The sequence below is a fragment of the Hyla sarda genome, chromosome 11 (genome assembly GCF_029499605.1).
Source record: "Hyla sarda isolate aHylSar1 chromosome 11, aHylSar1.hap1, whole genome shotgun sequence".
NCBI lineage: Eukaryota > Metazoa > Chordata > Amphibia > Anura > Hylidae > Hyla > Hyla sarda.
In genome coordinates, this window is record NC_079199.1 from 53,691,620 (window position 1) to 53,718,029 (window position 26,410).

Sequence of the window (26,410 nt, forward strand, 5' to 3'; positions counted from 1 at the left end):
TTGGATTTGCTAAATAAAATATATTCTTTATTATGCATTGTTGTAGCGTGTCTTATTAGGGGTTTATTATTGAGTGCAATGTTATAAAAACCGTTTGTTTTTATAACATCAGGAAAGAACCCAAAAACGGACAGTAAGAGCCCAAAACCATAGTAGACCATTGTTTTGCGCAGGGGAAAAAAAACCTACAAAGAACAAAATATCTAGTTATGTAGGGTTTTGAATGGGATGCCCATGAATACGTTTTTTTCATACGGATGCATTTAGTTTTCACAGTGAAAACCGTATATGGCAACCGTATGTAAAAAAAACATGTGAATGCACCTGTAGACTGATTTACTATCCATATATGGACATACTGCAGGATCTTTGAGCTGATTATGTTGTGCTCTAAACCACCAGATAAAAATTTTCTTTACACAAATAAAAAAACAATAGGCAGATGTATACATTTTTGTGAATTATATATTTTTATAAATAAAAATCTTCTCCAATAAAGCCTATTTCCATCCAATTTTCTTCAAATATCTCTTTAATGTGACTTGTCCCATCAGTAATGTGATCGTAAAATTCCTCTTGTACCATTCCCTAAAATAAACAGTGAATATAATAGATTTAATTTAGTATAATAAATACAACAGTATATTTTCTTACAATACAGTACATTCAGATATTAAATCCACCTCACCATCAAGGTTAAATTTGTGCTATATAAAAAATTGTATTAAGGGCTTCACTGCCAACTGTAATGTCTTCCATAAAATCCCTAAAAATACATTGTATTTTTATAAGAATCCAAATACATTATCTACAGATTCGAAGCAAAAAGATTACTTGTTATATGTCACAGCGTTTCATTTCATTTAAATGTCGACGGATAGTTTGCGCTGACACTGATTCTCCCTGAGCCTGCGGGACAGCTTGAATATCTTTGGAACTTGTTTGGGGCTGCTTATCCACCACCCAGACTATCCTGCGTTGACACATTTCATAAATTTTTCTCTTCGGTCCACGCCCAGGGAGATTAGCTACAGTGCCATGGGTTGCAAACTTCTTGATAATGTTGCTCACTGTGGACAAAGGCAAATCTAGATCTCTGGAGATGGACTTGTAACTTTTAGATTGTTGATATTTTTCCACAATGTTGGTTCTCAAGTGCTCAGACAGTTCTCTTCTCCGTTTTCTGTTGCCCATGCTTAGTGTGGCACACACAGACACACAATGCAAAGACTTTTTGCTATCCAGTTCCCGTATCAGGTTTTTTATAAAAACCGGATAGGCAAAAACCGGACTCAACCGTATTAAACCGTGTGCACATAGATCAACCTGTATCCGATTTGAAACCGTATCCGGTTTGAATCGTGATGTACGGTTTAATCCGGTTTTCACCCTAAAAAAAATGTATACGTCTGTCAATGTTCGCCTTGTTTTCAAATAAAGTTTTTCCAGAAAGAACATTCTAGAAGGTGGGTGGTGTTTTCGGCTTGCATTGCGCATGTGCAATAATAAAAACGGAGGGATTAAAACAGATGCAACCGTACACTCATACGGTTTAGTCCGGTTCTCATTGACTTCCATGTTAATAAAACGTATACGGTTAGGATACGGTTGGTCAACCAGACCTAAAAACGCTGTATACTCCGGTTGCGAACACGGCTGAAAAACCGGGCCCAACCGTAAAATTCGCCAAACGGACATAACCGTATGATGCGTTTGCAATACGGTTTGCAATGTTAAGTTAATACATCCGGTTTTCAATACGTTTTAGTACGGTTTTTGAAGGAAAACCGTATACGGGAATTGGATAGCAAAAGCGTGGAGTGCATGCACCCTACGTGAACTTCTTTCCTTTTTATCTGCTTTCAGGAGTGATTTTTATATTGCCCACACCTGCTACTTGCTCCAGGTGAGTTTAAGTGAGCATCACATGCTTGAAACCATCTTATATTTCCCCAATTTTGAAAGGGTGCCAATAATTTTGTCCAGACCATTTTTGGAGTTTGGTGGACATTACATCCAATTTGCTTTTTTTCCTCCTTTTTTGGTTTAGTTCCAATACACACAAAGGGAATAAACGTGTATAGCAAAATCCTTTTCTGTGAGAAATACTTCTAGAAAAATTTCAGGGGTGCCAACATTTACGGCCATGACTGTAACAGTGTTTAAAGGACATCTGCAGCGTGATTAACACTTATCCCCTATCCACAGGAAAGGGGATAAGTGTTTGATCGCAGGGGGTCCGACCGCTGGGACCCCCTGTGATCTCCTGTACGAGGCCGTAGCTGTCCCGTGCAGGGGGCGTGCCGGCCACAGCATGACGTTGCAGCCGGCACGCCTCCTCCATACATCTCTATGGGAGAGGCGGCGGGGCAGCGTTCGTGCCTCCCCGTCTCCCCCATAGAACTGTATGGGGACGGGGAGGAGACGGGGGCGTCACCGTCGACCTCTAGGTCGAGGCTACGCGCCTTAGTGCTCACCATGAGCGCTAATGGCGGCGCCCCGTTAGGGAGATCCTGTGGATAGGGGATAAGTGTCATACCGCTGCAGTTGTCCTTTAATGTTGCTGTCCCCTCAAAATAACTCAAGATACAGACTTTATTGTCTAAAACTTGTCAACAAAAGTCAGCACAAACCTCACGTCCAAATTAAGCCAAAAACGTCAATATTGTGTGTGGCCACTATTCTCTTCCAGCACTGCCTTAAAGTGTACATGTTGTTTTCAAAAACTTTATATAATGTACATAATACCATTATATGTATATTTGTAATATACATTGGTTAATCAAATGTGTATATTTTTGGGTGAAAAATGCTGTCCCTGCAGCTACTGCCTGTCTGTCAATCATCTTGATGTGTGAGCCGGGGGCATGTCATAGAGCCTCACTGTACAGAGCATTGCTTCTTGTACACCTACACTTCTGTGTACCTACACTTCTGTATTTGGTCTTTTTACAGGGACAACCAAGCAATAGCTGAAGGGACAAAAACATTACCCTATTTGTAACATTATATAAAAAGCTTTTGCTCATCAGATGTATGCTTTAACCCCTTAAGGACCAGGGTTTTTTCCACCTTAATTTTTTCCTCCTTACCTTTAAAAAAAATTTTGCACATAAAAATACATATGATGGCTTATTTTTCTACTTTATAATGAGATTTTTTACCCAAAAATCTACGGCGAAACGGAAAAAAAAAATCATTGTGAGACAACATTTTTTAAAAAAATGCAATTTTGTTACTTTTGGGGGCTTCTGTTTCTACGCACTAAATTTTTCGGTAAAAATGACACATTATCTTTATTCTCTTGGTCCATACAATTTAAATGATACCCTACTTTTATAGGTTTGATTTTGTCGTACTTCTGAAAAAAATCATAACTACATGCAGGAAAATTAATACGTTTTAAATGGTCATTCTGACCCCTATAACTTTTATGTTTTGGATCTCAGGCACTGAGCAGTCATTTGGCGATTGGACACCAGGAGGCAAGGTAGGAGACCCTCGTGTCCCACAGCTGTTCGGGATGCCGCGATTTCGCCACGGACATACCGAACAACCCTCTGAGCTAACCCGAAGTGATTTACTTTCACTTTAGACGCAGCGTTCAACTTTGAACGCTGCGTCTAAAGGGTTAATATTGCGCTATTAGCCACGGGTCTCGGCCGCTGTTAGAGGCCGGGCCCAACCCGCTATGACGCGGGGCCACTTCGTGGCCCTGCGTTATAGAAAGGGAAAGGAGACTCAGGACATACCGGTACATCCTTGTTCCTTACGGTGTTAAGGGTAGGGTCATACGTAACGGATCCGCAGCGTATTTCACGCTGTGGATCTGCTGGTGACCCAACCCATTTGGTGCCTCCAGCTGTATGCGCTGTGCACTCAGACACTGCGGCTGCTCCGTGATGTCAGAGTGGACTTGGCGACTCGCAGGCCCCTTGTGGCTGCTCGTAGCGGTGGATTGCTGCTGCGAGCAGGCCAGGGGCGGGTGCAACCGCTGGAGGCACAAAATGGGTCGGGTCACCGGTAGATCGGCAGCGTGAAATACCTGCGGATCCGTTACGTGTGACCCTACCCTAAGGGGGAGATTTATCAAAACCTGTCCAGAGGAGAAGTTGCTGAGTTGCCCATAGCAACCAATCAGATCGCTTCTTTCATTTTTCAGAGGCCTTTTTCAAAAATGAAGAAGCGATCTGATTGGTTGCTATGGGCAACTCAGCAACTTTTTCTTTGGACAGGCTTTGATAAATCTCCCCCTAAGTCTCTTGGGCATGGAGTTCACCAGAACTTCAAAAGTTGCCACTGGAGTCCTCCATGTCCATATCACTGAGCTGGTGGATGCCACTGTCTGTTTGAGGATGTGCTCGGTCAGTCCATTAAATTTACCCTCCGCTTCTCTAGCAAGGCAGTGGTCATCTTGGAAGTGTGTTTGGAATCGTTATCATGTAGAGATACTGCCCTACGGCCCAGTCTCCAAAGGGAGGGGATAATGCTTTGCTTCAGTATGCCACAGTACAAGTTGGCATTCATGGTTCCCTCAATGAACTGTTGCTCCCCAGTGCCAGCAGCACTCATGCAACCCAGACCATGAAACTCTCACCACCATGCTTGACTGAAGCCAAGACACATTACTGTCTTTGTTCACCTGGCTGCCGCCACACACATTTGACACTATCAGAACCAAATAAGTTCATCTTTGTCTGCTTGTCTTCAGCAAACTGTTCTTTAGAAAAGGCTTCATTCCTGGACAACAGACCATTTGATGTGGTTTGTGGCATATGGTATGAGCACTGACAGACTGACTAGTGACCAGTATTAGGAGAGTGTGAGAGTGATAACACCAAATTTTGACACTTGCCATCATTCTCAACTGAGGCCTCATAACACTAATGACACCGGGAGGATAAAATTGATGATTGGGCCCAATTTGGACATTTCCACGTAGGAGTGTACTCACTTTATTTGTCAAGGTTTAGGTTGTATGTGGAGTTATTTTGAGGGAACACAACATTAAACACTGTTATACAGATAGAATAAAATATTTACAAAAATGTACTGTATATTATGTGAGGGGTGGACTCATTATGTGACATGTGAATTCAAGTAGAGAGAAAAACAGACATGGTGCTGTGCAGCATCCATTGCTGCCGTGTCTGTGGGGAGGCATGGCCCAAGTACTGGTTCGGGTGGCATTGGGGCTGCTCTGCCAGTGGGCTCTTCAGCCTGTTGGCAGTGGTGGTGGTCGCCGCTCAGTGTGGCGTCATTTTATGCTAGGGATGTTAGGCACCCGCTACTTACAGGTGGCAGTGATGTGGCTAGCAGGCTGCACTTCATGATCATTAAGTACACTAACGACCTGTTAGTTTAATAAATGTTGCTGAGAAGCCTTAGATCTATGTGCGTGTTGTGGATGTGCGACCATGTGGTTTTTTTTTTCTACTTAAATTCTCATTATGTGAGATACTGCAGCACTAATAGAGTAGAATGGTGGTGGGATGGAGTAACCTGATACATGGATAGCTGGGAATTGAATGGTCTAATAAATCAGGAAGATTGGCTGGCACTTGTAATTGGGAACAATTTAGTAAAGAAAATACCATTATTTACACAAAAACTTGCTGTATACATGGCTTTTAGGGATAGAAGTACCTGTTATATTGTGCATGTTTTGCAAAGTTCTTGCTAAGGAAAGCCTTATAAAAATCCGCCATCACTTCTGCATCCAGTGTCCTTTTGCGTCCTGTGAAGGGCAGAGAACATATTTGGCAAGGGCTGTACATTCACAGCATTGATCATCACGATGAAACAGCAATATGAGAACAGTTATCAGAAATCAACTTTCCTATAAGTAAGCTGAATATAAATGCATTGCCACCGTTGCTTAAATCTGCAATTTCCAGCCTAAGGTTTTACAGCTGCTGCAAAATTACAACTCCAAGCATTCTAGGAATTGCAGTTTTGCAACAGTTGGGGATTTACTAGATCTTAGCACAGGAGGGAGGAAAAAAACTCTGTAAATCATTTCAAACGATTTTTTTTTAAAACCTACATGGTTTTGTTACATTAACCCTTCAGAGTGGTACCAAGGTTTTGGTGCCTTACAACATGGAATTAACATAGATTGTTTGAGGATTTACATAATTTAATTTACAGAACATACCCACAACTTTGAAGATAAATTTTTAATTTTTTTATTTATTGTGAAGCAAACAACAAATTGGACAAAATAACAGAAAAAGTCAATGTGCATAACTTTTCACCCCCCCCCCCCCCCCCAAAGTCAATACTTTGTAGAGCCACCTTTTGCGGCAATCATAGCTCCAAGTGGCTTTGCCACATCTTACCACTGGGATTTTTGCCCATTCTGCCTTGCAAAACTCACCCAGCTCCTTCAAGTTGGATTGTTTGTACATGTGAACACAATCTTCAAGTCTGACCACAGGTTTTCGATTGGATTGAGATCTGGGCTTTGACCAGGCCATTCCAATACATTTACATGTTTCCCCTTACCTCAAATCATGCACAGAGTGGTACAGGTTTTGCTCAGGAATATCCCTGTAGTTAGCACCATCCATCTTTCCCTTAACTCTGACCAGTTTCCCAGTCCCGGCATGATGTGGCCACCACCATGTTTCACTGTGGGGATGGTGTTCTTTGGGTGATGTGATGTGTTGGGTTTGGCCAGACATAGCGTTTTCTTTGATGGCCAAAAAGTTACATTTTAGTCTCATCAGACCAGAGCACCTTCCTCCATACATTTTGGGAGTCTCCCACATGCCTTTTTGTTTTTAGCTGAAAGTGATGGCTTTCTTCTGGACACTGCTGTCTCTCTGATTAATGTCCTCCTTGCTCGGTCTGTGAGTATTGGTGGCTGGCCGTCTCTTGGCAGACTTGCTGTCGTGCCATGTTCTTTCCATTTGGGTATGACAGATTTGATGGTGCTCCTGGGGATCATCAAATATTTGGATTTTTTTTATTTTTTTTTATTTTTATTTTTTTATTACCTAACCCTGACTTGTACTTCTCAACAACATTGTCCCTTACTTGTTTGGAGAGTTCCATGGTCTTCATGGCAGTGTTTTGTTACTGATGCCTCTTGCTTAGGTGTTGCAGCCTCTGGGGCCTTTCAAAAAAGGTTGCGTGTATATGTAATGACAGATCATTTCACTAATTATGTGACTTCTGAAGGTAATTGGTTGCACCAGAGCTTTTTATGGGCTTCCTTACAAAGGGGGTTAATACATACGCACATGACAATTTTCTGTTTTCTTTTTATAAACAATAGTTTTATTTATATATTTTTCTCATTTCTCTTCACCACATAACAAAACATTGAACTTAAGGCTGTAATGTACCAATATATGAAAAAAGTCAAGGTGGTGAATACTTTTGCAAGGCACTGTAATTTCAGTGCTCTCACTGCTGTTATAGAGCCCCCCCTGAGAGCCCTCTCCATGATGCACAGTTAATTCCTCATATAGTTTATAGAACAAAACTTACTTCTCTCTTCTATGCCACAACATAGTGTTAGTGAAGGCAACCTGAACAGGCTGCACTGTGCTGGGGGATGATTTACAGAGTACCCTACTACATATGGCATGTAGAGCTAAAACGCTGTGCAAGGTTCTATGTGAGAAGGGGCTACACTAAGCCTTGAACTACTGCTGCTGAGATAAGAAGGATGTTTTGGTCTACTTTTCATGGACAGAAAAGAAGTACAGCCAAGAAGAGCTTACACTTAGCAATGACCTGCTGCTATGAAAAGGAAGCCGTGATTTTCCTTTCATGGACAGTGCAGGTACACTGGACTGCCCCCACTTACTGTGTCCCATCTTGCTGAGACAGTGAACAGCAGATTGAAGAGAAATGAGACACTTTGTGGACTCTCAGCAGACCAGGACACCGCAATTTCACCACAGGTGTCCCGATCAGCCCGACTGAGCAGCCGTCTAAACAGTTAATGACGGAGATCACCCAGATAGGTGATGTCCGACATTTGCCAAGAAGTCTATCAGAAAGTATTACTTTACTGAGAGAGTAGTGGATGCATGGAGTAGCCTCCCTGCAGAAGTGGTAGCTGCAAAAACAGTGAAGGAGTTTGAGCATGCATGGGATAAGCATAAGGCTATCCTTCATATAAGATAGGGACAGGGACTATTCATAGTATTCAGATTATTGGGCAGACTAGATGGGCCAAATGATTCTTATCTGCCGACACATTCTATGTTTCTAAGAGGTTTAAAGTGAACTGCCTGAGCCAAAGGATTACATATGTTTAAAGGGGTTCTCCAGGAAAAAAACTTATATATATCTCAACTGGCTCCAAAAAGTTAAACAGATTTGTAAATTACTTCTATTAAAAAATCTTAATCCTTTCAGTACTTATGAGCTGCTGAAGTTGAGTTTTTCTTTCCTGTCTAAGTGCTCTCTTATGACATCTATCTCGGGAACTATCCAGAGTAGAAGCAAATCCCCATAGCAAACCTCTTCTACTCTGTGCAGTTCCCGAGACAAGCAGAGATGTCAGCAGAGAGCACTATTAGACAGAAAAGAACAACTCAACTTCAGTAGCTGATAAATTATTGGAAGTATTAAGATTTTTTAAATATTTTAATAGAAGTCATTTACAAATCTGTTTAAAGGGGTACTACGGCGCTTAGACATCTTATCCCCTATCCAGCGGCGGGACCCCCGTGATCTTGCACGCAGCTCCCCAGTTAAAATCAGCTGTCACGCCCCCTCCCATAGGCTTGCATTGAGGGGCGGAGCGTGACATCACACGGGGGCGGAGGCGTGACGTCACACACCACCTGCCACGTGGTCGCCGGTAATCAGACCCGGAGCGAACATGCTCCGGGAACCGATTTTAACTGGGGTGCTGCGTGCAAGATCACGGGGGTCCCCAGCGGAGGGACCCCCGCGATCAGGCATCTTATCCCTTACCCTTTGGATAGGGGATAAGATGTCTAAGCGCTGGAGTACCCCTTTAACTTTCTGGAGCCAGAAGTTTTTTCGTGGAATACCCCTCTAAGGGTGATCCTAACAATGCATATTTATATAAGAAACAGAGAATGCTTTTTAATGGTCTATTCACACTTACAGTATTTTGTACAGATTTGATGCACAGGATTTTCTGCTGCAGATTTCAATGTAAACTTAACACAGCTTGAAATCCTTGAAATACTGTACGTGTGAATAGACCCTAAAACTGTCCCTCTCATAAAGAACTTCTGACATGTTTCAGGGATATGTCAAAAGTTTTGATCAGTTGTGGTTTGAGTGTTCAGTCCCTGACCGATTTCTAGACACAGTATTGCTGGGGAAGCTTGCGGTTATGTACTTGACTTTCTGGATTTCCATGAAATCTTACCTTTTTCATCTTTCTGTCCCAAACCCAAGGCATGAAGTTTTGAGAGGATAAATATTTCTTTTTCCTAAAAAGAAAAGAAAATAATTAAGTACATTCAATAATGTGTTTGGGATTATAATCTGCAGTAAAGCGTCAGTATTCAGGAAATAGGATGAACTGAGGTTCTGCCCCGATTGGCCAGTGTCTGATACTGAACTTCACTGCCTGTATTTTGTCTCTGCACAGAGACACACATGTGTATTACAAATATAGATATTATGTTATTATCTACATTATATAAAACTATTTTGATAATGACAAGTACACTTTAAGCATTAAAAGCACATAACATACATAAAATATATCAGGAAACAATGCTGCAATTCAGTTTATGAAAATCTCTACTATATATTGCTGTAACACAACAAACTAAAAGATTTGATACTGACCAATAGGTATCAACCGATATAGATTTTTTAGGGCCAATACTGATAATCTGTGAACTTTGAGGCTGGTAGCCGATAACTTATACCGATATTTCGGTATAAATTATCGGCTATTCCAGAAGCCGCTGCAGATCAGGGATTTAAAGTTGTCGCTTTAAATCAACGAACTGCAACGGCTTTTGCGAGGCACTAGACCTCTGCCGCCACCAGCTTCTCTCCCCCTGCCAGTCCTGGGGTCCTCCTGAGTCTAACCACCACCACCACTGCCCCCCCTGCCTATCCTCTGGCCAGAGACCGCCGCCGCCCGCTTCTCTCCCCCTGCCAGTCCTGAGTCCACCCACCGCCGCTGCCCCATTTCCTCCCTCATCCCCGGTTTTATAATTACCTGTTCCCGGGGTCCGCGCTACTTCTGGCTCTGTCGGCGTCCTGAGCTGTCACTGTGTGCACTGACTGTGATGTCGTGTTGAGGACGTCACTCGTCATTGCGCCACGTTGAGGACGTCACTCATCATTGCGCAGGACTCCGCAGGAGCCAGAAGTAGGGCGGGCCCCGGGAACAGGTAATTATAAAACCGGGGATGGGGGAGGCAATGGGGCAGGTGCGGCGGCGGTCTCTGGCCGGGGCGGGGGGCATTATCGGCAAGGTAATTGCCGATACCGATAACGTCCAAAATTGTGAATATCGGCCAATAATATCGGCCAAAGCGATAATCGGTCGATCCCTACAGACCAACTTCTGGCAACTCCACCAATTGTTAGAATGATGACCCCAAATCAGGCTGTATACAGATAACGTCAACAAATAGAAGTGACTGGGGCCTAGTAAATGGAGGCTAGCTGCAGCAGTGCTAGGTCGTGGGTGGCACTATGTAAGGCAAAGCTGTAAAGACCTAAATATGTTTTACTACTAATACAGCCCTTTCTTTGGGGGGTCCCAAGTCATGAGACCTCCAGGAACCATAAGTTAGGGCATGTATTAGTGATGTTATAACTAATACAGTATTGATAAGAAACTTTACCTAAATTGCCCCACTATGACCAATGTTTACATAGCTTTTATTATTGGGTGTTGGCTGTTAACCCCTTAATAAACCAGCTTGATTGGGCCTTGAGGACTGTTTTTTTCATTCTCTCCATCTAAGGGTATGTTCACACTGCGGAATCCCCGCAAGTAAAATTCCGCACAATGAACGTTAGCATCTGTGTGAATGGGTCTTCCGCGAGACCCGTTCACACTGCAGAATTTCAGCAGCGGAAAACTCTGCCGCTGAAATTGTTCTGCGTAAAGAAAGAACATGTTCATTCTTTGCGCGGAAGTCCGCGAGCAGTGCATAGCCGTCAATGGTGACGGCACAGTGTCGCATGGTCCTACCGCTGCCGCCGGCTGAATTCAGCTGCCATTTCGCAGTGTGAACATATCCTAAAAGCCATAACTCCACTAATATGTTGCAGTAATTCTGACAACCTCATAACCCCTTTAGGACACATACCATTTCGGCCTTAAAGGAGTACTTCAGTGCAACATAACATATCCCCTATCCAAAGTTATAGATTGCGGGGGGTCTGAGCACTGGAGTCCCTGCAATCTCCTGGACGGGGCCGCGGCAGTCTGCAGGAAGTGCAGTTTCGTCCCCAACAGAAAGCTGCGGCAGACATGCCCCCTCCATGTATCTCTATGGGGTACATGGAGGGGGCGAGTCGGCTGCCACGTCTTGCGGGGACGGAACACCCCCTTTCCAGCATACTGCTGCGGCCCTGTCCAGGAAATCGTGGGGGGGGGCCAGTGCTCGGACCCCCCGCGATCTATAACTTATCCCCTATCCTTCGGACAGGGGATAAGTTATGTTGCACTACAGATGTCCTTTAAGGAGTCAACTTCATTTGTGCATTTTTTGTTTTTTCCTCCTCGCCTTCTAAGAGCCATAACTCTTATTTTTCCATCCACAGACCCCTATATGGGCTTGTTTTGTTGCGAGACCAATTGTACTCATTAGTGACACTTTTCATTTTACCCTAAAATGTATGGAGCAACAAAAAATATATTAATTTAGTGGGAAACTTGAAAAGAAAAAAAACGAAACTTTGTAATTTTTGTAGTGTTTCGTTTTTACGCAGTGCATTTTATGGTAAAACTGACATGTTTTATTTATTCTGAAGGTCAATACGGTCAACTCTTTGGGGACGCCCTGAGTCCCATTACCGGGGTTTACAGCATTCTCACTAGCGGAGAACGCTTCAAACCCCATGGGTCCCGACTGGGTCAGCAGCCAGGACCCTTTAGACGCCGTGATCAAAGTTGATTGCGGTGTCTATAATGAAAGTAAAAGTGTCCTGGCAGCTCAGCGGAACTGATCGGGACTATCGCAACAAAAACGCAATGTCCCAATCAGCTAAGAGGACAGCAGGAGGGTACTTGCCTCCCTTCTCGCATGCAGGCTGGAGCAGCAGAGCACTGATAACACTGGTCAATGTATGCAATCAGAGTACTGCATGGTATTAATAAGTGTGAATAAGCCCTAATAAAAGCTTGAATCCCCCCCATTTCCCATTTTTTAAATAAAATAATGTAATAAAAATAATCATATGTGGTACCGCCGCGTGCGTAAAAATATAAGGGTAGCTAAACCCTAGGGTCGAAGGCGTACACATAAAAAAATAAAAAGTCCAAAATTGTGCATTTTTTTGTCACTTCATATACCATAAAAATATTAATAAACAGCGATCAAAAAGTCCCATCAAAACAAACATGGTACCAATAAAAACTACAGACCACAGCGCAAAAAAATATGAGCCCTCATATAGCCCTGTATGCTTAAGAATAAAAAAAAAGCTATAGGGGTCAGAATATGACAATTTTAAAAATACTAATTTTGGTGCATGTATTTATAATTTTTTAAAGTATCAAAATAAAATTAAACCTACATAAATTAGGTATCCTTGTAACCGTATGGACCTACAGAATAAAGATAAGGTGTCATTTTTACCGCAAAGCGTACTGCGTAGATATGGAAGCTCTAAAAATGAGCAGAATGGCGTTTTTTCTTTAATTTCACCATACAAATTAGTTTTTTTTGTTTTGCTGCATATTACGTGATGTCATTACAAATTATAATTGGTGACGCAAAAAACAAGCCCTTATGATTTTTAGAAGGGGAGGAGGAAAAAAGAAAGTGCAAAAACGAAAATTGTTTTGAGTCCTTAAGGTGAAAATGGGCTGAGATCTTAAGGGGTTAAAATTATACTCATTAGAGATGAGCGAACTTACAGTAATTTGATTTGTCATAAACTTCTCGGCTCGGCAGTTGCTGACTTTATCCTGCATAAATGAGTTCAGCTTTCAGGTGCTCCGGTGGCTGGAGACCCTCTCCTAGGACTGTATCCACCTTTTCCAGCCACCGGAGCACCGGAAAGCTGAACTCATTTATGCAGGATAAAGTCAGCAACTGCCGAGCCGAGAAGTTTGTGACGAATCGAATTACTGGAAGTTCGCTCATCTCTAATACTCATGTTTACACTCTTCCTTTTTATTATTGTACTATTTTTAACCCCAAGGAGAACGGATGTAAATGTACATCCTGATGCGCTAGTACTTTGCGCACCAGGACATATATTTACGTCCTGTAAATGACATGAGCACCAGAGTGGTGCTCGCATTATACACGGCTGGTCCCAGCTGCTCTCCGCAGTGATGTCCGCTATTAACCCCTCAGATGCCGCAATCAATACAGATCAAGGCATCTGCGGCAATACAGCACTTCTAATGGCTGATGTAATTGCCCACAGCAAGGCTGTGGGATCAGATCAGCCAAGATGGCGCACGGAGATCCCCTCGCCTGCCTTTGTCCGTCCCCCCGTATAAGCAATCTAATGATTGCTATAAATAGTAACATAAAAAGCGTAAAGTAACATGTGAAAATGCCTAAAAAATCTCATCACATTCCAAATGAAGGTAAGTGTATGGAACCAGGCACTGCCTGATTGTAGTGTGGTATCCTCCATTCCATATAAATCAAACTAGACACGGCTGTCCTGATATGACACAGGGGTGATAACTGTATGTGAGCAGCAGCGTTATCCAAATATATATGAAAAGAAGACAGTTGCACTCACCCGTTATATCTTGTAATGTTTCTTTTTTGAAGCGTGCTCAGGACAGACAGGAGGAACGATTGTTCATAGCGGGGAGCAGGAGAACTGGATGGACGCAGCTACAGGTGCGGGAGCATACCCCTTGTGGCAACTAGTTTCGCGTCTGGAATGACACTTCTTCGGGCCGATGGTGAATTAACCCTGGGTGGTATGCATGTATTTATACACATATAAAGGAACATGAGTGATAAAAATCAAACATATATAAATGTGCAAAAAACAAAGTGAAAGCATTAAAAACACGTAAGGTTAACACTGACTCTTACAGGAAGGAGGAGAGATAGTATTTTTCGTTCAAACCTAGGAGGCTTATAGCGTTTAGCCTCAAAATCCACAAGGCTTCTTTTTGTTTTTTTCCTTTGACAATTCTCCTATGAATGACCTAATAAAAAACAAACCATTAAAGGGGTACTCCAGTGAAAAACTTTTTTTTTTTTAAATCAACTGGTGCCAGAAAGTTAAACAGATTTGTAAATTACTTCTTTCAAAAAAATCTTAATTCTTCCTGTACTTATTAGCTGCTGAATACTACAGCGGAAATTCTTTTCTTTTTGAAACACAGTGCTCTCTGCTGACATCTCTGTCCATTTTATGAACTGTCCAGAACAGCATATGTTTGCTATGGGGATTTCCTTTTACCCTGGACAGTTCCTAAAATGGACAGAGATGTAAGCAGAGAGCACTGTGCTCATGATGTCAGCAGACAGCTCTGTGTTTCAAACAGAAAAGAATTTCCACTGATTCAGCAGCTAATAAGTACAGGAAGGATTGTTTTTTTTTTAAATAGAAGTAATTTACAAATCTGTTTAACTTTCTGGCACCAGTTGATTTAAAAAAAAATAAAAAAAATAAAAATAAAGTTTTTCACCGGAGTACCCCTTTAATAACAATTGGTTCTTTTTTGGACAATTATGCAGACATTCAAGATGTGCAAAGGAAAAACCAATTATTACTTTTCAAAAATCAAAAACAATCGGAGACTGTATTAAAAAAGGAGACTGTTACGAAAATATTAACCCAGAGGGAACTACCCATGTAAACAATGTAATTTTAACATGGCCAAAAGGAAATTTCCTAGTGGGAGGAGAAAATATTTTCTTAACCCAGCTCCTTACATGTAAAACCACCTACGTAGTCTATTGTATTATATGCCTATGTGGCTATTTCTACATAGGAAAGACCAAAAGACAACTATTTGTTAGAATAAGAGAGCATCTCTATTCCTTCCGCAAAGGCGTAGGAGCACCCCGATTCGTCTCCCATATGGTTGAATACCATTGAGGCAATACTACGGGTTAGAAGTTTGCCGGCCTGGAGAGAATGGTGAAAGTCCCTATAGGAGAAGATCGACACGTTCATTTACTAAGAAGCGTTGTGGATTATTGTCACGATGCCGGCTGGCAGGTAGTGGATCCTCTGTGCCAGAGAGGGATTGGCGTGGACCGTGCTAGTGGACCGGTTCTAAGCCACTACTGGTTTTCACCAGAGCCCGCCGCAAAGCGGGATGGTCTTGCTGCGGCGGTAGTGACCAGGTCGTATCCACTAGCAACGGCTCACCTCTCTGGCTGCTGAAGATAGGCGCGGTACAAGGGAGTAGGCAGAAGCAAGGTCGGACGTAGCAGAAGGTCGGGGCAGGCAGCAAGGATCGTAGTCAGGGGCAACGGCAGAAGGTCTGGAAACACTGGCAAGGGACACACAAGGAACGCTTTCACTGGCACTAAGGCAACAAGATCCGGCAAGGGAGTGCAAGGGAAGTGAGGTAATATAGGGAGTGCACAGGTGATAACTCTAATTGGAACCACTGCGCCAATCAGCGGCGCAGTGGCCCTTTAAATCGCAGAGACCCGGCGCGCGCGCGCCCTAGGGAGCGGGGCCGCGCGCGCCGGGACAGAACAGACGGGGAGCGAGTCAGGTAGGAGAGCCGGGGTGCGCATCGCGAGCGGGCGCTACCCGCATCGCGAATCGCATCCCGGCTAGCAGCAGGATCGCAGCGCCCCGGGTCAGAGGACGTGACCGGGGCGCTGCAGCGGAGGAGGTGAAGCGAGCGCTCCGGGGAGGAGCGGGAACCCGGAGCGCTCGGCGTAACAGTACCCCCCCCCTTGGGTCTCCCCCTTTTCTTGGAGCCTGAGAACCTGAGGAGCAGACTTTTGTCAAGGATGTTGTCCTCAGGTTCCCAGGATCTCTCTTCAGGACCACAACCCTCCCAGTCTACTAAAAAAAAATTTTTTCCTCTGACCTTTTTGGCAGCCAAAATCTCCTTGACCGAGAAGACGTCCGAGGAGCCGGAAACAGGAGTGGGAGGAACAGATTTGGGAGAAAAACGGTTGAGGATGAGTGGTTTGAGAAGAGAGACGTGAAAGGCATTAGGGATACGAAGAGAAGGAGGAAGAAGAAGTTTATAAGAGACAGGATTAATTTGACACAGAATTTTGAAAGGACCAAGATAGCGTGGTCCCAACTTGTAGCTAGGGACACGGAAGCGGACATATTTAGCGGAGAGCCATACCTTGTCTCCAGGGGAAAAAACGGGGGGAGCTCTTCTTTTCTTATCCGCGAACCTCTTCATGCGTGAAGAAGCCTGTAAGAGAGAATTTTGGGTCTCTCTCCATATAATGGAAAGGTCACGAGAAATTTCATCCACAGCGGGCAGACCAGAGGGCAAGGGGGTAGGGAGGGGGGGAAGAGGGTGACGGCCGTACACCACGAAAAATGGGGATTTGGAGGAAGATTCAGAGACCCTGAAGTTATACGAGAATTCGGCCCATGGAAGGAGATCTGCCCAGTCATCCTGGCGGGAGGAAACAAAATGTCGCAAATAATCACCCAGGATCTGGTTAATTCTTTCTACTTGTCCATTGGACTGGGGATGATATGCAGAGGAAAAATTTAATTTAATCTTGAGTTGTTTACAGAGAGCTCTCCAGAATTTAGACACGAATTGGACCCCTCTATCCGAGACAATCTGCGTAGGCAACCCGTGAAGACGAAAAATGTGTACAAAAAATTGTTTAGCCAACTGAGGCGCTGAAGGAAGACCAGGAAGAGGAATGAAATGTGCCATTTTGGAGAATCGATCAACGACCACCCAAATAACGGTGTTGCCACGGGAAGGGGGTAAATCAGTAATAAAATCCATACCAATCAGAGACCAAGGCTGTTCGGGGACAGGCAGAGGATGAAGAAAACCAGCGGGCTTCTGGCGAGGAGTCTTATCCCGGGCACAGATAGTGCAGGCTCGCACAAAGTCCCCAACATCCGTCTCCAGAGTCGGCCACCAATAGAAGCGGGAGATGAGTTGCACAGATTTCTTGATGCCCGCATGACCTGCGAGATGGGAGGAGTGACCCCATTTGAGGATTCCGAGGCGTTGGCGTGGAGAAACAAAGGTCTTTCCTGGAGGAGTCTGTCTGATGGAGGCAGGAGAAGTGGAGATCAGGCAGTCAGGTGGAATGATGTGTTGCGGAGGGAGATCAACTTCTGAGGCATCCGAGGAACGAGAGAGAGCATCGGCTCTAATGTTCTTATCGGCAGGACGAAAGTGAATCTCAAAATTAAATCGGGCAAAGAACAGAGACCACCGGGCCTGGCGAGGGTTCAGCCGTTGGGCCGACTGGAGGTAGGAGAGGTTCTTGTGGTCGGTGTAGATAATAACAGGAAATCTTGATCCCTCCAGCAGATGCCTCCATTCCTCAAGTGCTAATTTAATGGCTAGAAGCTCTCGATCCCCGATGGAGTAGTTCCTCTCCGCTGGAGAGAAGGTCCTAGAGAAAAAACCACAAGTGACAGCATGCCCGGAAGGATTTTTTTGTAGAAGAACAGCTCCAGCTCCTACTGAGGAGGCATCAACCTCCAATAGGAAGGGTTTGGAAGGGTCAGGTCTGGAGAGCACGGGAGCCGAAGAAAAGGCAGACTTGAGTTGTTTAAAGGAGTCTTCTGCTTGAGGAGGCCAGGACTTGGGATCAGCATTTTTCTTGGTTAAAGCCACGATAGGAGCCACAATGGTAGAAAAATGTGGAATAAATTGCCTGTAATAATTGGCGAACCCCAAAAAGCGTTGGATAGCACGGAGTCCGGAGGGGCGTGGCCAATTTAAGACGGCAGAGAGTTTGTCTGGATCCATCTGTAGTCCCTGGCCAGAGACCAAATATCCTAGAAAAGGAAGAGATTGGCATTCAAACAGACATTTCTCAATTTTGGCATAGAGTTGGTTGTCACGAAGTCTCTGAAGAACCATACGGACATGCCGGCGGTGTTCCTCTAGATTGGCAGAAAAAATTAGGATATCGTCCAGATATACCACAACACAGGAGTATAATAGATCACGAAAAATTTCATTGACAAAGTCTTGGAAGACGGCAGGGGCATTGCACAGTCCAAAGGGCATGACCAAATACTCAAAGTGTCCATCTCTGGTGTTAAATGCCGTTTTCCACTCGTCCCCCTCTCTGATGCGGATGAGGTTATAGGCGCCTCTTAAGTCCAATTTAGTGAAGATGTGGGCACCTTGGAGGCGATCAAAGAGTTCAGAGATGAGGGGTAAGGGGTAGCGGTTCTTAACCGTGATTTTATTAAGACCGCGGTAGTCAATGCAAGGACGTAGGGAGCCATCTTTTTTGGAGACAAAGAAAAATCCGGCTCCGGCAGGAGAGGAGGATTTACGGATAAAGCCCCTTTTTAGATTCTCCTGGACGTATTCGGACATGGCAAGAGTCTCTGGGGCAGAGAGAGGATAAATTCTGCCCCGGGGTGGAGTAGTACCCGGGAGGAGGTCGATAGGGCAATCATAAGGCCTGTGAGGAGGTAGAGTCTCAGCTTGTTTTTTGCAGAAAACATCCGCGAAGTCCATATAGGCCTTGGGGAGACCGGTTACTGGAGGAACCACAGAGTTACGGCAAGGGTTACTGGGAACCGGTTTTAGACAGTTCTTGGAACAAGAGGACCCCCAACTCTTGATCTCCCCAGTGGACCAATCCAGGGTTGGGGAATGAAGTTGAAGCCAGGGAAGTCCAAGGAGAATCTCCGAGGTGCAATTGGGGAGGACCAAAAGTTCAATCTTCTCATGATGAGATCCGATGCTCATAAGAAGGGGCTCCGTGCGGAAACGTATGGTACAGTCCAATCTTTCATTATTTACACAATTGATGTAGAGGGGTCTGGCGAGACTGGTCACTGGGATGTTGAACCTGTTGACGAGAGAGGCCAAAATAAAATTTCCTGCAGAACCAGAGTCCAAGAAGGCCACTGTAGAGAAGGAGAAGGCAGAAGCAGACATCCGCACAGGCACAGTAAGACGTGGAGAAGCAGAGTAGACATCAAGGACTGTCTCACCCTTGTGCGGGGTCAGCGTACGTCTTTCCAGGCGGGGAGGACGGATAGGACAATCCCTCAGGAAGTGTTCGGTACTAGCACAGTACAGGCAGAGGTTCTCCATACGGCGTCGTGTCCTCTCTTGAGGTGTCAGGCGAGACCGGTCGACCTGCATAGCCTCCACGGCGGGAGGCACAGGAACAGATTGCAGGGGACCAGAGGAGAGAGGAGCCGAGGAGACGAAACGCCTCGTGCGAACAGAGTCCATATCTTGGCGGAGTTCCTGACGCCTTTCAGAAAAACGCATGTCGATGCGAGTGGCTAGGTGAATAAGTTCATGTAGATTAGCAGGAATTTCTCGTGCGGCCAGAACATCTTTAATGTTGCTGGATAGGCCTTTTTTGAAGGTCGCGCAGAGGGCCTCATTATTCCAGGACAATTCTGAAGCAAGTGTACGGAATTGTACGGCATACTCGCCAACGGAAGAATTACCCTGGACCAGGTTCAACAGGGCAGTCTCAGCAGAAGAGGCTCGGGCAGGTTCCTCAAAGACACTTCGGATTTCCGAGAAGAAGGAGTGTACTGAGGCAGTGACGGGGTCATTGCGGTCCCAGAGCGGTGTGGCCCATGACAGGGCTTTTCCGGACAGAAGACTGACTACGAAAGCCACCTTAGACCTTTCAGTGGGAAACAGGTCCGACATCATCTCCAGATGCAGGGAACATTGGGAAAGGAAGCCACGGCAAAACTTAGAGTCCCCATCAAACTTATCCGGCAAGGATAAGCGTATCCCAGGAGCGGCCACTCGCTGCGGAGGAGGTGCAGGAGCTGGCGGAGGAGATGACTGCTGAAGCTGTGGTAGCAACTGTTGTAGCATAACGGTCAGTTGAGACAGCTGTTGGCCTTGTTGCGCAATCTGTTGTGACTGCTGGGCGACCACCGTGGTGAGGTCAGCGACAACTGGCAGAGGAACTTCAGCGGGATCCATGGCCGGATCTACTGTCACGATGCCGGCTGGCAGGTAGTGGATCCTCTGTGCCAGAGAGGGATTGGCGTGGACCGTGCTAGTGGACCGGTTCTAAGCCACTACTGGTTTTCACCAGAGCCCGCCGCAAAGCGGGATGGTCTTGCTGCGGCGGTAGTGACCAGGTCGTATCCACTAGCAACGGCTCACCTCTCTGGCTGCTGAAGATAGGCGCGGTACAAGGGAGTAGGCAGAAGCAAGGTCGGACGTAGCAGAAGGTCGGGGCAGGCAGCAAGGATCGTAGTCAGGGGCAACGGCAGAAGGTCTGGAAACACTGGCAAGGGACACACAAGGAACGCTTTCACTGGCACTAAGGCAACAAGATCCGGCAAGGGAGTGCAAGGGAAGTGAGGTAATATAGGGAGTGCACAGGTGATAACTCTAATTGGAACCACTGCGCCAATCAGCGGCGCAGTGGCCCTTTAAATCGCAGAGACCCGGCGCGCGCGCGCCCTAGGGAGCGGGGCCGCGCGCGCCGGGACAGAACAGACGGGGAGCGAGTCAGGTAGGAGAGCCGGGGTGCGCATCGCGAGCGGGCGCTACCCGCATCGCGAATCGCATCCCGGCTAGCAGCAGGATCGCAGCGCCCCGGGTCAGAGGACGTGACCGGGGCGCTGCAGCGGAGGAGGTGAAGCGAGCGCTCCGGGGAGGAGCGGGAACCCGGAGCGCTCGGCGTAACAATTATGCTACAGGCCTCTTAGGTTTGAATAAAAAAAAATCTTTCCTACTTCCTGGAAGAGTCAGTGTTAATCTTACGTCGTTTTAATGCTTTCACTCAGTTTTTTACACAATATGTATGTTTGATTTTTATCACTCACGTTCCTTATATGTCTATAAATACATGTATACCACCCAGGGTTAATTCGGCATCAGCCGGAAGAAGTGTCATTCCAGACGCGAACTAGTTGCCGCCAGTGGTATGCTCCCGCACCTGTAGCCGCGTCCGTCCAGCTCTCCTGCTCCCCGCTATGAACGATCGTTCCTCCTGTCTGTCCTGAGCACGCTTCCATAAAGAAACATTGCAAGATACAACGCGTGAGTGCAACTGTCTTCTTTTCATATACCGTATATAAAAATTTTAATGGCCCCTTTTCCACATTCCACTTCTAAAAAAAAAGTGTAAAAAATTATTTTTAAACATATTCTGTGTCTGGCTCCCAAATAAAAATCGAACTATTTGTGATTTGTCAAACAACAATACTCGTGAGTATGCACTTGGAATAGACATAATTGCCGAAATTTACCATTTTGAGTCTTTTAGACTTTTTTCACCCTTTATTTTCAGTGTGAAGTTTGACTTGCTTGCGCCTTATTCATCAAAAAGGCGCACACTGCATGGTGAATTTGGTGCAGTGTAGAACTTTATGAAGCCAAACCGGTTGTAGAACTTAAACTAACACCTCCCTGTACCTGGTGTAAATTTTTGCTCTAAAAAGGCCTGTTGTGCCAAAAACTGTAAATTTGTGACAGATGCATCGACAAAATGCTGCTGTATGCTCCACAGGAAGTTCTTTTCTTTTTAAATTTCTTCTCTGTCTGACCACAGTACTCTCTGCTGACACCTCTGTCCATGTAAGAAACTGTCCAGAGTAGGAGCAAATCCCCATAGCAAACCTATCCTGCTCTGGACAGTTCCTGACATGGACAGAGGTGTCAGCAGAGAGCACTGTGGTCAGACAGAAAAGGATATTTTAAAAGAAAATGTAGTAGTACTGGAAGGATTAACATTTTTAAATAGAAGAAATTTACAAATCTGTTTAAACATTCTGGCACCAGTTGATTAAAAAAAAATGTTTTTCACCGGAGCTTTAATTGTATTGCCCAAAAAATAAAAAGAAGGGGATTTTTACAGCAAAGTGCACTGCATAAAAACGAAACCCTCCAAAAGTTACAAAATAGCATTTTTCTTTAAAATTTCCCCACAAAATAACACTTTTTTGGTTATGCCGTATTTCATGGTCAAATAAAAGGTGTCATTACAAAGAACAATTGTTCATGCAAAAAACAAGCCATCATATTGGTCTGTGGATGAAAAAATAAAGTTATGAATTTTAGAAGGCAAGGAGGAAAAACAAAAACGCAAAAATGAAACTGGAGTCCTTAAAGGGGTACTCCACTCCCTCAGCATTCAGAACATTTGGCGTGACATCACAAAGGAGCGTGGCCATGACGTCATGACCCCGCAGCCTGCACTCGGCGTTCAAAACAAAATGTTCTGAATGCTGGGGCAGTGGAGTACCCCTTTGAGGTCAAATTGGTCTGTGTCCTTAAAGGGGTATTCTGGCCAAATACATCTTATCCCATGATCTGATCGCAGGGGTCTGCTGCTTGGATGTGACCAAAAAGCAGCAATTTCAAACTTAAGTTTACACCGTTCAATGTAATTTACAAACACGGCGATACCAAATATGTTTATTTAGTTTATTTCTTTACACTTTTTTGTAAAATGGGAAAAGGAGGAGGTTTTAATTTTAATGGGGGAGGGGCTAATTGACATTTTATTTAAAATTTTCTTTTTTTTTTTACTTCTTTCTGTGTCCCCATAGGGGACTATACATGACAATGATTAGATTGCTATAACTGTTTAGTGCTATGCATATGCATAGCATTGATCAGTAATATCAGTGATCTATTGCTCTGGTCTGCAAGAAGGCAAACCAGGGCAGCAGATAGACGGACCCACCGGGAGGCAGGTAAGGGGACCTTCGGCATCTTGATTGTGCGAACCCACAGCATCTGAGGGATTTATGGCGGAAATCAGCGTAATAGCTGGTCCCTGCTTTTACCAGCGAGTCCCAAGCTACAACCAGGAACTGCTTTGCATGGAGCTCCTGCAGCTCCTGCGCTCGCTTCATGTACAAGACGTAAATGTAGTACCAGTACCAGCACATCAGGATGTACATTTACGTCCATTGTCCTTAAGGGTTAAATGCCATGATCACTTCGGATTGTGATATTTAAAGGGGTTATCTGGTTATGAAAAAAGTATCCTGTGGATAGGGGATACGTGTCCAATCAAGGGGTGCCATATGTTTGACCGCTGTGAACTTTGCGATCTTCAGGATGGGGCTCGTCTCTTACCGCTGGTCTTACTGCTGAATGATTGCAGCAGGCATACCGGACCGGTCCCTGCCCGGCAACAGGTACGCCCTGCGTCCCCAAGAGGTTAGGGGGAGATTTAGTAAAACCTGTGCACAGAAAAGTTGCCCATAGCAACCCATCAGATTGCTTCTTTCATTTTTGAAAGGGCCTCTTAAAAATGAAAGAAGCAATCTGATTTGTTGCTTTTGGAGACTTTTCCTTTAGACAGGTTTTGATAAATCTCCCTCTTATTCCATATACTGTGTTTAACATCAAATTTAAGACACTTTGTTCCCATTCACACCTGAAATCCTGTAACATGTAATTGCAGGAGGGAAAATTACTAATTAAGCCCAATTTGGACATTTCCACTTAAGGGTGTACTCACTTTTGTTGTCATGGTGTAGACATAAATGTGTGTGTGAAGTTATTTTGAGGGGGACAAACATTATCCCTTTGAAGACAGAGTCTTTTTTTCCCCCAGTTTTTTTTTTCTTTCAACTTGCATTCTAATAGACATAAATCTTTTATTTTTCCAACCAAAGACCCATATGAGGGCTTGTTTTTTTGCGTCACCAATCGTACTTTGCAATGACATCACTCATTTTACCCCCAAATGTACAGGGAAACAAAAAATTATTTGTAGGGCAAAACTGAAAAAACATTACCATTTTGCAACTTTTGGGGGATCCGTTTCTACACAGTGCACTTTTTTTGGTAAAAATGGCATTTTAGCTTTATTCTATAGGTCCATACAATTAAAATGATACCCAGTTATATAGGTTTAAATGTTACTACTTTTAAATAATTCTAACTTTTTGTCTAACTTTGTGCCCTCTTCTGACCCCTATAACTTTTTTTTTGATGGCACCTTTTGATCGCGTTTTATTGATTTTTTATTTTTTTTTCTAGTATATGAAGTGACCAAAAATCCACATTTCTGGACTATGGAATTTTTTAAAGCTTTTTTTTTAAGCTAATATTTTATTAGTTTAGACATTTACACCCGGTGATACCACATATGTTTACGGTTGTGTATTTTTTTTTACATTATTTTATTTGAAAAATAGGAAAAGGGGGGTGATTCTAACTTTTATTAGGGAAGGGGTTAAATTCCATTTATTACCTTTTTAAAAAAAACTTTTTAGTCCTCATAGGGGACTATAACATGCAATCTATAGATTGCATACACTGAGCAATACTTCTCCATATCGATCAGTGTTATCGGTGCTTCATTACCTCAGCCTGGCAAGGCTGATTGCAAGTTTGGAGCACCTATCGGGCACCGGGGAGGAAGGCAAGAGACCTCCCGCCATCCTCTCAGCCGATCGGGATGCCCTGCAGTCCTGATCAGTCCGCTGAGCTAGCCGGAAACAGGATTTACAGCATTTAGACACAGCAATAAACTTTGATCACAGCGTCTATAGGGTTAATGCCGGACATCAGCCCAATCGGCAGTGTCAAGCATTAGCCGTGCGTCACGGTTGCTGATGGCAGGGCAGGACAAGCAGGGCCCTGTGCACCGATGACAAGCAGGGCCCTGTGCACCGAGGACAAGCAGGGCCCTGTACACCGAGGACAAGCAGGGCCCTGTACACCGAGGACAAGCAGGGCCCTGTGCACCGAGGACAAGCAGGGCCCTGTGCACCGAGGACAAGCAGGGCCCTGTGCACCGAGGACAAGCAGGGCCCTGTGCACCGAGGACAAGCAGGGCCCTGTGCACCGAGGACAAGCAGGGCCCTGTGCACCGAGGACAAGCAGGGCCCTGTGCACCGAGGACAAGCAGGGCCCTGTGCACCGAGGACAAGCAGGGCCCTGTGCACCGAGGACAAGCAGGGCCCTGTGCACCGAGGACAAGCAGGGCCCTGTGCACCGAGGACAAGCAGGGCCCTGTGCACCGAGGACAAGCAGGGCCCTGTGCACCGAGGACAAGCAGGGCCCTGTGCACCGAGGACAAGCAGGGCCCTGTGCACCGAGGACAAGCAGGGCCCTGTGCACCGAGGACAAGCAGGGCCCTGTGCACCGAGGACAAGCAGGGCCCTGTGCACCGAGGACAAGCAGGGCCCTGTGCACCGAGGACAAGCAGGGCCCTGTGCACCGAGGACAAGCAGGGCCCTGTGCACCGAGGACAAGCAGGGCCCTGTGCACCGAGGACAAGCAGGGCCCTGTGCACCGAGGACAAGCAGGGCCCTGTGCACCGAGGACAAGCAGGGCCCTGTGCACCGAGGACAAGCAGGGCCCTGTGCACCGAGGACAAGCAGGGCCCTGTGCACCGAGGACAAGCAGGGCCCTGTGCACCGAGGACAAGCAGGGCCCTGTGCACCGAGGACAAGCAGGGCCCTGTGCACCGAGGACAAGCAGGGCCCTGTGCACCGAGGACAAGCAGGGCCCTGTGCACCGAGGACAAGCAGGGTTCTGTGCACCGAGGACAAGCAGGGCCCTGTGCACCGAGGACAAGCAGGGCCCTGTGCACCGAGGACAAGCAGGGCCCTGTGCACCGAGGACAAGCAGGGCCCTGTGCACCGAGGACAAGCAGGGTTCTGTGCACCGAGGACAAGCAGGGTTCTGCGCACTGAGGCTCTGTCACATGCCCCCGACTCACACAGCAGGATGATTGACAGGGCAGGAGTCTGCACAGAGCCCTGCTTGTCCTGCTCTCACTTCCTGTATTTTGTCTCCGCCTAAAGACACACAGGCAATTACTGCAGCATTTTTTCATCCAAAAATATACATTATAGTAACCCTTTAAATTTTCACAAAGCATTTTTTTACCTTAATAAAGGTTAGATTCTGATTTGCCCAAAACTTTTGATTCCAATCTTGTGTTTCCTGACGCAACTCTCTGAGTTTTCTTTCTAAAGGAGACTCATCTGCTGGAACAAAGAATCTTATTGGTCGAATATTGGAATATCGATCAGGAGGCCCAACCCAATCGTATTTGGAGTCTACAGGTGGGCAGAAGCTGATAGCCTAAAAAAAAAAAAACAACACACAAACTGTCAGTAAATATAAAATGGGTTCATATTCAGCAGTCACATGAGGATATATTAAAACTAT

The 26,410-nt window shown here is 45.2% G+C and overlaps 1 protein-coding gene across 2 annotated transcripts in view; it reads right to left on the bottom strand.

Moving 5' to 3' along the window:
* Window positions 1-447: 447 nt before the first annotated feature.
* The window catches only part of LOC130295106 (cytochrome c oxidase assembly factor 8), a 30,075-nt gene continuing 4,112 nt past the window's right edge, over window positions 448-26,410 (bottom strand). For both annotated transcript variants that reach the window (XM_056545418.1, XM_056545417.1), the window contains exons 2-5: window positions 26,126-26,323; window positions 9,368-9,431; window positions 5,647-5,737; window positions 448-588 (exon numbers count right to left, since the gene is read on the bottom strand). In XM_056545418.1, coding sequence (XP_056401393.1) covers window positions 501-588; window positions 5,647-5,737; window positions 9,368-9,431; window positions 26,126-26,323 — 441 coding nt within the window. In that variant the 3' untranslated portion in view covers window positions 448-500. The remainder of the gene's footprint in view (window positions 589-5,646; window positions 5,738-9,367; window positions 9,432-26,125; window positions 26,324-26,410) is intronic.